This window comes from Lolium perenne, unplaced genomic scaffold, assembly GCF_019359855.2.
Source record: "Lolium perenne isolate Kyuss_39 unplaced genomic scaffold, Kyuss_2.0 unplaced100, whole genome shotgun sequence".
NCBI classification, from domain to species: Eukaryota; Viridiplantae; Streptophyta; class Magnoliopsida; order Poales; family Poaceae; genus Lolium; species Lolium perenne.
Window position 1 is genome coordinate 193867 of NW_027249058.1, and position 10869 is coordinate 204735.

General features: G+C 45.2%; 1 protein-coding gene across 2 annotated transcripts; it reads left to right on the plus strand.

Annotated features, from left to right (window-relative positions):
- The first annotated feature begins 7732 nt into the window (after positions 1 to 7732).
- Positions 7733 to 9763, plus strand: LOC127318760 (uncharacterized). Of its 2 annotated transcripts, none has more exons than XM_051349239.2 (2): positions 7733 to 8276; positions 8350 to 9763. In XM_051349239.2, the coding sequence occupies exons 1-2, from the start codon at positions 8075 to 8077 to the stop codon at positions 9360 to 9362; spliced, it is 1215 nt and encodes a 404-aa protein (XP_051205199.1). In that variant the 5' UTR covers positions 7733 to 8074; the 3' UTR covers positions 9363 to 9763. The 2 variants fall into 2 exon arrangements, with proteins under 2 accessions (XP_051205199.1, XP_051205200.1); XM_051349240.2 differs by having other exon boundaries at positions 8374 to 9763.
- Positions 9764 to 10869: the final 1106 nt, after the last annotated feature.

Consider the following 10869-nt stretch of genomic DNA (forward strand, 5'->3'; position numbering starts at 1 on the left):
TGCGCAAGGAGCTGGAGGATCTTGAAGAGAGGGTAAGGGTGACCAAACAGCTCATCCAGGACAAGGAAGCCCTTGTTGCCCGTTCTCAAGACGAAGCAAAAGGCCTCACAGCCGATCTGAAGACCGATCTGGCTGAAATCCGTACCCTGAGCAATCAGCTGGTGACGGGTAAGGACGAGGATGACCAGGCTGAGATCGCTGAGACGGATCGCATCCGTGTCGACGCCGTTCTCGCCCTTGGCGTGTTTCTTCAGTAGGGCCTTCAGAGACAAATGATGTTTCGCTGGACTGGATTTTTCTGTACTTGCTACCCTTTTTTTTTTTTTTTTACTGGCCGATTTTCCATCGGCTCCTGACATTTTTACTGTCATTTTTTACTGGCCAAGCGTCTGTCTGCTGATCATATGCCTCCCCCGAGCCGAATCTGTCAGGTGACTGCGGATATCGGCTCTGTATTATGCCAAGGCACTGTACTCGTACGTCGGCTCCGTTGGGATTCGTGTAGCCGACGTGGCCGCTGCTCGTCAGATCGAAGAGCTCCATGAAGGTTTTGTAATATCCCTACATAGATCTTCGGGGGTCGACCCCAATGTTATTACTACCCGGCCTTCGCCACGTCGATGCGCTTGTCGCCGTTCAAGTTGGGCACTTCGTGTAATCCTGGAGCATTAGGCTCCGTCGGGAAGACGAGCATCGTGTTCGTACCAGCCGATGTCTCGTCATCGGCTTTCCTTTGCTCGGTGTCCCACCGGGCGTGCCAGAATGTGTTGACTGCCAAAACCCACCGGCGGGCAGCGACTGTCAACACGGTAGAGCCGGGAAGAGCCTAGAGCTGCGGCTGGCTGAGACCCCTCCGAGCGACGGCCCGCAATGCTCTTCTGGTCACACGTCCGATGCGAAGTGCAAGGGCGTGCCACCTGACCTATACCTGGTCAGGAAGGTGATGGGGATGCCTCGCTTAGTTTCCTGCATGGCATACACGTAAACATTAAATACGAGCCTCGATCGGCTCTCAGGTTATCCTGTGGATCGGCTCAAAGAGCCGATCCACCCATGATTCGTACGGGGTGCACGAACATATGGTGATCCTGCTTGATCAAGATAAAGCTAATTAGATCTACGACGATTTAGGGTTTTCACCGCATAATCGGATCATCCTACTCCAGGTTGGGCCTCGCGGCCACGCACGGTGATCGTAAGCCGATCCTAAACAAGGCCTAAAAACCAACATGAAGTTGATCCTCGGAACATCCTGTTTAGGACTTGCGAACGCCACCCTACGTGCCGCTGGATCCTCCCCCCCTTTGTAAGGCCTAACTATTGCAGATATTAAACTAATCCTTGCAGAACAAGGAGCAATCGTAACGGATCAGATCTACTAAATAAAGATCAAGCGGGGTGCCGCCCCCACACCTGAGATAGGTGTGAGGGCGGCTAGACATGCAAGGGTTGCACTACGTAAGCATGTTATACGAAGAACTATGCTAACCCTAACACATCTATGATAACTACGTTGCCCGCCATCAAAGACGCTTCAGTACGAGCAACGCATGAACAACGTGGGGCTTGTGCTGCCTAGATCGCAAGATGCGATCTAGGCAGCATGTCGCTTACCTGATAGAAACCCTCGAGACGAAGGAGTTGGCGATGCGCCGAGATTGGTTTGTTTTGGGTTGAACGTGAGTTGTTGTTTATTCCATAAACCCTAGATACATATTTATAGTCCAAGGGACTTTCTAATTCAGGCGTGCACCCAACCGTGCACGGGTAAAACTCTAACTTATAACTTAAGATACGATCTAATAAATTACAGATACAAGGGCAAACTAGCCCAAACTTTGCATGTAAGGCCGATTCATGTATTTCTTCTATATATATATATCTTCAAGTCCATCTTGATCGCGGCCCACCTCTGACTTGGTCAAATTCTGGTGATAACAGTTGCCACTAGGGATAAAACATTGATGCTATGTCTAAGGATGTAGTTGTTGATTACATTACGCACCATACTTAATGCAATTGTCTGTTGTTTGCAACTTAATACTGGAAGGGGTTCGGATGATAACCTGAAGGTGGACTTTTTAGGCATAGATGCAGTTGGATGACGGTCTATGTACTTTGTCGTAATGCCCAATTAAATCTCACTATACTCATCATGATATGTATGTGCATGGTCATGCTCTCTTTATTTGTCAATTGCCCAACTGTAATTTGTTCACCCAACATGCTGTTCGTCTTATGGGAGAGACACCTCTAGTGAACTGTGGACCCCGGTCCAATTCTCTTTACTGAAATACAATCTACTGCAATACTTGTTCTACTGTTTTCTGCAAACAATCATCTTCCACACAATACGGTTAACTCTTTGTTACAGCAAGCCGGTGAGATTGACAACCTCACTGTTTCGTTGGGGCAAAGTACTTTGGTTGTGTTGTGCAGGTTCCACGTTGGCGCCGGAATCACTGGTGTTGCGCCGCACTACATCTCGCCGCCATCAACCTTCAACGTGCTTCTTGACTCCTACTGGTCCGATTAAACCTTGGTTTCTTACTGAGGGAAACTTGCCGCTGTGCGCATCACACCTTCCTCTTGGGGTTCCCAACGGACGTGCCAACCACACGCATCAAGCAAATTTCTGGCGCCGTTGCCGGGGAGATCAAGACACGCTGCAAGGGGAGTCTCCACTTCTCAATCTCTTTACTTTGTTTTTGTCTTGCTTAGTTTTATTTACTACTTTGTTTGCTGCGCTAAATCAAAATACAAAAAAATTAGTTGCTAGTTTTACTTTACTTGCTATTTTGTTCACTATATCAAAAACACAAAAAAATTAGTTTACTTGCATTTACTTTATTCATCATGTTTCCTTTTAATTTTACCACAAAAAACATACCGGTAGGACGTGGGTCTATAGTTGGGAGAAATAATATAGAAGAATTTTTAAATCATGTTAGTACTATTGAAAATTTTGAAAATAGACACTTGGTAGACCTTGCGCCTACTTATGAAATTGCTGCTGCGCATTTAGTTCGCCTGTTGGAAACTAAATTTGTTAATCTTAATCCTATAATCCAACACATGTTTTTCACACTTGGTGATATGGAAGAGGGGGAAAAGAAAGATTTTGTATTAGAAACCCTTCTTAGAGAATTTGGTGGTCTAGCAAGAGAAGCTAGAAAGGTGTTTGCTAAATTTAATATGCTTGGTTCTCCTACTAATTTTGTTAGTCTCCTTGAAAGGATGGATATGGATAGAATAAGATACACTAATAATATTGATGATGGAGGGGAGATCAAAGCACCAATACCATGTAAGCTCTTAGCTATGAATGATGCATTAGAAAATAACTATGCTTGGCTAGTTCCTGAAAATTTGTTTGATGAGAGTAGCACGCCTAAGACTAATGAAAAGGGAGAAGCTGAAACTTATGTATCCAATATACTATGCCTGGTTGAGAAAACTCCACACCCCGCTGAGAATGCATCACCCTTCGATAATACTTGATACACACTTTCTGCGCCTAGCTGAAAGGCGTTAAAGAAAAGCGCTTATGGGAGACAACCCATGTTTTTACCTACAGTACTTTGTTTTTATTTTGTGTCTTGGAAGTTGTTTACTACTGTAGCAACCTCTCCTTATCTTAGTTTTATGTTTTGTTGTGCCAAGTTAAGCCGTTGATAGAAAAGTAAGTACTAGATTTGGATTACTGCACAGTTCCAGATTTCTTTGCTGTCACGAATCTGAGTCCACCTCCCTGTAGGTAGCTCGGAAAATTAAGCCAATTTACGTGCATGATCCTCAGATATGTACGCAACTTTCATTCAATTTGAGCATTTTCATTTGAGTAAGTCTGGTGCCATTTTAAAATTCGTCAATACGAACTGTTCTGTTTTGACAGATTCTGCCTTTTATTTCGCATTGCCTCTTTCGCTATGTTGGATGAATTTCTTTGATCCATTAATGTCCAGTAGCATTATGCAATGTCCAGAAGTGTTAAGAATGATTGTGTCACCTCTGAATATGTCAATTTATATTGTGCACTAACCCTCTAATGAGTTGTTTCGAGTTTGGTGTGGAGGAAGTTTTCAAGGATCAAGAGAGGAGTATGATGCAACATGATCAAGGAGAGTGAAAGCTCTAAGCTTGGGGATGCACCCGGTGGTTCACCCCTGCATATATCAAGAAGACTCAAGCGTCTAAGCTTGGGGATGCCCAAGGCATCCCCTTCTTCATCGACAACATTATCAGGTTCCTCCCCTGAAACTATATTTTTATTCCATCACATCTTATGTGCTTTTTCTTGGAGCGTCGGTTTGTTTTTGTTTTTTGTTTTGTTTGAATAAAATGGATCCTAGCATTCACTTTATGGGAGAGAGACACGCTCCGCTGTAGCATATGGACAAGTATGTCCTTGGTTTCTACTCATAGTATTCATGGCGAAGTTTCTCCTTCGTTAAATTGTTATATGGTTGGAATTGGAAAATGATACATGTAGTAATTGCTATAAATGTCTTGGGTAATGTGATACTTGGCAATTGTTGTGCTCATGATTAAGCTCTTGCATCATATGCTTTGCACCCATTAATGAAGAAATACATAGAGCATGCTAAAATTTGGTTTGCATATTTGGTTTCTCTAAGGTCTAGATAATTTCTAGTTTTGAGTTTGAACAACAAGGAAGACGGTGTAGAGTCTTATAATTTTTTCAATATGTCTTTTATGTGAGTTTTGCTGCACCGGTTCATCCTTGTGTTTGTTTCAAATAAGCCTTGCTAGCCTAAACCTTGTATCGAGAGGGAATACTTCTCATGCATCCAAAATACTTGAGCCAACCACTATGCCATTTGTGTCCACCATACCTACCTATACTACATGGTATTTTTCCGCCATTCCAAAGTAAATTGCTTGAGTGCTACCTTTAAAATTCCATCATTCACCTTTGCAATATATAGCTCATGGGACAAATAGCTTAAAAACTATTGTGGTATTGAATATGTAATTATGCACTTTATCTCTTATTAAGTTGCTTGTTGTGCGATAACCATGTTCACTGGGACGCCATCAACTTTTCATTGTTGAATTTCATGTGAGTTGCTATGCATGTCCGTCTTGTCTGAAGTAAGAGAGATCTACCACCATATGGTTAAGCATGCATATGTTAGAGAAGAACATTGGGCCGCTAACTAAAGCCATGCTCCATGGTGGAAGTTTCAGTTTTGGACAACAATCCTCAAATCTCAAATGAGAAAATTATTAATTGTTGGTATATGCTTATGCATAAAAGAGGAGTCCATTATCTGTTGTCTATGTTGTCCCGGTATGGATGTCTAAGTTGAAGAATAATCAATAGCGAGAAATCCAATGCGAGCTTTCTCCTTAGACCTTTGTACAAAGTGCATAGAGGTACCCCTTTGTGACACTTGGTAAAAACAATGCATTGTGATGATCCGGTAGTCCAAGCTAATTAGGACAAGGTGCGGGCACTATTAGTACACTATGCATGAGGCTTGCAACTTATAAGATATAATTTACATGATGCATATGCTTTATTACTACCGTTGACAAAATTGTTTCATGTTTTCAAAATCAAAGCTCTAGCACAAATATAGCAATCGATGCTTTTCCTCTATGGAGGACTATTCTTTTACTTTCAATGTTGAGTCAGTTCACCTATTTCTCTCCACCTCAAGAAGCAAACACTTGTGTGAACTGTGCATTGATTCCTACATACTTGCTTATTGCACTTATTATATTACTCTATGTTGACAATATCCATGAGATGTACATGTTACAAGTTGAAAGCAACCGCTGAAACTTAATCTTCTTTTGTGTTGCTTCAATGCCTTTACTTTGAATTATTGCTTTATGAGTTAACTCTTATGCAAGACTTATTGATGCTTGTCTTGAAGTGCTATTCATGAAAAGTCTTTGCTATATGATTCACTTGTTTACTCATGTCATATACATTGTTTTGATCGCTGCATTCACTACATATGCTTTACAAATAGTATGATCAAGATTATGATGGCATGTCACTCCAGAAATTATCTGTGTTATCGTTTTACCTGCTCGGGACGAGCAGAACTAAGCTTGGGGATGCTGATACGTCTCCGACGTATCGATAATTTCTTATGTTCCATGCCACATTATTGATGTTATCTACATGTTTTATGCACACTTTATGTCATATTCGTGCATTTTCCTGGAACTAACCTATTAACAAGATGCCGAAGTGCCGATTGTCAAGTTTTCTGCTGTTTTTGGTTTCAGAAATCCTAGTAAGGAAATATTCTCGGAATTGGACGAAATCAAAGCCCAGGGGCCTATTTTCTCACGAAGCTTCCAGAAGTCCGAAGGAGAGACGAAGAGGGGCCACGGAGGGGCCACACCATAGGGCGGCGCGGCCCTCCCCTTGGCCGCGCCGGCCTGTGGTGTGGGGCCCCCGTGCCGCCTCTTGACCTGCCCTTCCGCCTATAAAAAGTCTCCGTGACGAAACCCCCAGTACCGAGAGCCACGATACGGAAAACCTTCCACATACGCCGCCGCCGCCGATCCCATCTCGAGGGATCCAGAGATCGCCTCCGGCACCCTGCCGGAGAGGGGAATCATCTCCTGAGGACTCTACGCCGCCATGGTCGCCTCCGGTGTGATGTGTGAGTAGTCTACCCCTGGACTATGGGTCCATAGCAGTAGCTAGATGGTTGTCTTCTCCCCATTGTGCTATCATTGTCGGATCTTGTGAGCTGCCTAACATGATCAAGATCATCTATCTGTAATTCTATATGTTGCGTTTGTTGGGATCCGATGAATAGAGAATACTTGTTATGTTGATTATCAAAGTTATGCTATGTGTTGTTTATGATCTTGCATGCTCTCCGTTACTAGTAGATGCTCTGGCCAAGTAGATGCTTGTAACTCCAAGAGGGAGTACTTATGCTCGATAGTGGGTTCATGCCTCGCATTGACACCGGGACAGGATGTGAAAGTTCTAAGGTTGTGTTGTGCTGTTGCCACTAGGGATAAAACATTGATGCTATGTCTAAGGATGTAGTTGTTGATTACATTACGCACCATACTTAATGCAATTGTCTGTTGTTTGCAACTTAATACTGGAAGGGGTTCGGATGATAACCTGAAGGTGGACTTTTTAGGCATAGATGCAGTTGGATGACGGTCTATGTACTTTGTCGTAATGCCCAATTAAATCTCACTATACTCATCATGATATGTATGTGCATGGTCATGCTCTCTTTATTTGTCAATTGCCCAACTGTAATTTGTTCACCCAACATGCTGTTCGTCTTATGGGAGAGACACCTCTAGTGAACTGTGGACCCCGGTCCAATTCTCTTTACTGAAATACAATCTACTGCAATACTTGTTCTACTGTTTTCTGCAAACAATCATCTTCCACACAATACGGTTAACTCTTTGTTACAGCAAGCCGGTGAGATTGACAACCTCACTGTTTCGTTGGGGCAAAGTACTTTGGTTGTGTTGTGCAGGTTCCACATTGGCGCCGGAATCACTGGTGTTGCGCCGCACTACATCTCGCCGCCATCAACCTTCAACGTGCTTCTTGACTCCTACTGGTCCGATTAAACCTTGGTTTCTTACTGAGGGAAACTTGCCGCTGTGCGCATCACACCTTCCTCTTGGGGTTCCCAACGGACGTGCCAACCACACGCATCACTGGCGACATGGTCGTTTTTCCGAAGAACTTTGGAGATCCGGCTGACACCACTTCCACCCCCAAGGCGTATGCCACCAAGTTTTTCAACAAGCTGTCCGAGGCGGAGAAGTGGGAACTTGAACAAGACCTGCTCAACGCCATGCTGAACAACGCCTGGGGGAAACCTGACTCCAGGACATCGGAAATCCAAGACTTCAAGAAGAACGTCGGCCAGTTCTTCGACCAGCTCATTTGCAAGCAAAAGGTACTCCCCAGTAGCCCCCAAGCATGTAGGCGGAAACTCAAAAAGTAGTTAGCGCTTAGATGCTTAGAGAAAGATTACTTCCGGGAGATTACTAAATTGGATCAGTAGCCCCCAAGCATTATGGCGGAAACGTTCCGGCAATGATGCTTTGGAGAAAACCACTTTACAGGCGGAATTTTTACTCCTGCTCTGTCTATGTTTTACAGGAACAGCAGGCGCTGCACTATGAGCTGCACAAGAACATTGCGCTTCAGCGCCGCGTTACTCTGAATCAGGCGGAAAATATCCGGACTCTGAAGGATGAGAATGCGGAACTGACCAAGCAACTGGCGGACGCCCAAGGTTGGTTTCCGCCTTCTTCGTCACTAGTCATATTCCGACTTAGAACTTTGTTGTTAACTTACGTTTATTATAGGCGCATCCTCTTCCCTTGCTACAGCCTCATCTGAACTTGAGAACCTGCGCTCCTCGTACCAAGATTTGGAAACGAAATTAAAGGAGGCGGAACTAAAGAGGGAGCAGGCCGAGAAGCAGCTGGCGGAGAAAAACTCCGAACATATCAGGGAAAAGGGCGAGCTGTTGCTGAAGAAAAATGCTGACAGCGAAACCATCAAGAGGCAGCAGAAAGAGCTCAATGGTCTCCGGAAATATATGGAGACCGCGGAGCATCACTGGGACATGCTCAACGAGAACATCTTGGGTACGATACTGAAACCTTGCCCAAATGTTTTCTCCGACTTTTTACTTTGCGCTCAAACTGCATACTTATATCCTGATTATCTTTACGCAGAGCCGCTTGGATATCCGGAGCAGCGCCGGAATTTGTTCCCCCGGGACGACCTTCTTCAACTCGCAGGCGACGATTGCAAAGATCTCATCTCCGCCTCCCGCAAGATATGCTACAACTTATCCATCAAGAGGAGTCGCACATGCAACGTTCGCAAGCTTGTTGGAAAGATGGATGTTCTGCCGGAGCTGGTGACGGATCTGCAAGCATCATCAGCCCGAGGCGCAGCTGCAATGGCCTTGACCATGTGCCTAGCACATAATCCGGGTCTTGATCTTGATCAAGTGACCACGGGCGTTCCTCCGGATGCGGATGTCAGCGCGCTGCTGGATGCAGTGAGCGGCTACGACACCCGTATCGCGCGCAGGATCCGGCATGATGAATTCTACGACAAGGTCGTTCTTCCCGCCGACGAGCCCTTGGAAGAGGAACTTCAGAAAGAGCTCGCCGCGAAGGCACGACCTGCGGAATCCGGGACCCAATACACCTGGACCAGCTCCAAGGACGCTCCCCAAGAGGAACCCAAGACCAGTACTGCTGCTTCTGAAGAAGAAGAAAGTGATGAAGACGTGTCTTCTCCGGCCGAAGACCCCGAGAAGAAAGACTCAGAGGGCAAGACTTCTCCGGCCAAGGGGGGGTGAAAACTTTTATTCCTGCGGGAGAGACAATGCATCATTTTGGCCCCAGCGAGGGTTTGTAATATAACTTTAAATTCTTAAGTATCTAGGGACGAAACAATTATGCATGGGCGGAAAACTTATCCTGCTATCCTTTTGAATTATTTGCATGTTTCGTTTTATGTCAGAAAGCAAGTGCTGACTTCATTGTTTTCCGGCTTATTCGCTTGACCTTCCGCGAGCCGGAAAACCTTAGCCGGAAATGCTCGCCGGCGGCGACGAAGCCCAATGGCAGTCCGTCCATAACCGCGGAAACAAGCCCCCAGGCATAGGTGCCGGAAATCGCTACTAGGAATCCACGAGTTCGCAACAGATAACAACTTAATCAGAAAACTTAAGCTTACGTCTTAAAAGACGGTTTTGGAAATCACAACTTTTATACACGCCTAGGCGGAAATATCCAGCTCTGCGGTTTTAGTTGGAAAAACATACACGATCTAAAATGAACAAGTAAAGGAGTTAAAAGACTCAAAGAGTGAACCATAAGCTTTATTTCATTGATCATGTATAAGTATTACAGAGTTTGTAACTCGGAAAAAATATGCTAAGTGTAGAAAGGACGTAGCTGTGCGATGTTCCAAGGGCGATCTGTTTCATCGTAGATGTCATCCGGATCCTCACGCTTGCGTTTCCGGTGCCAGTTAGCAGGTCTATCCCTCAGCTCGCGGAAATCAACAAGGCAGTACGACCCGTTATGGAGCACTTTGCTAACGACGAAGGGTCCTTCCCATGGAGATTGCAGCTTATGGTCTTTCACCTGTCGAAGGCGGAGGACCAGGTCTCCTGCCATGAAGGAGCGATTCCGAACTCGACGACTGTGATAACATCGGAGCTTCTGCTGGTAGATGGCGGAGCGCTGGTCAGCTAGGTTCCGAGCTTCCTCAATCAGGTCCACAGATAGCTGTCTGGCCTCATCAGCTGTTTCTTCATTGTAGGCGGAAACTCGCGGTGAATCGTGGATGATGTCGGAGGGTAACACGGCTTCGGATCCGTATACCAGGAAAAAAGGGGTAAACCCTGTTGATCTGTTAGGGGTAGTTCGTAAACTCCACAAAACAGCTTCCAGCTCGTCAGCCCAAGCTCCAGCTGCTCGTCGCAGTGGTTCTTCAAGGCGCGGCTTAATTCCTGATAATATTAGACCGTTAGCCCTTTCAACCTGACCGTTAGATTGTGGATGAGCCACAGATGCAAGGTCCAGTCGAATTCCCATTGTGTCACAATAATCCCTCAACTCTCCTTGGGCGAAGTTTGTGCCATTATCTGTGATTATGCTGTGCGGGATGCTGAATCTCATCACGAGGCTGCAGATGAATTTTAGTGCCGTAGCACCATCGGCTTTTCTCACTGGCTTTGCCTCGATCCACTTGCTGAATTTGTCAACAGCGACCAGAAGGTATTCAAAACCGCCAGGAGATGATCTTTTTAACTTACCAACCATATCGAGCCCCCAGACCGCAAATGGCCAGGTGAT

Excerpts from the sequence above, each read along its gene's own strand:
- LOC127318760 (XM_051349239.2), top strand. The coding sequence starts at position 8,075 with ATGATGCTTTGGAGAAAACCACTTTACAGGCGGAATTTTTACTCCTGC. Across the intron at positions 8,277-8,349 it reads GCAACTGGCGGACGCCCAAG|GCGCATCCTCTTCCCTTGCT; the intron begins GTTGGTTTCCGC and ends CGTTTATTATAG.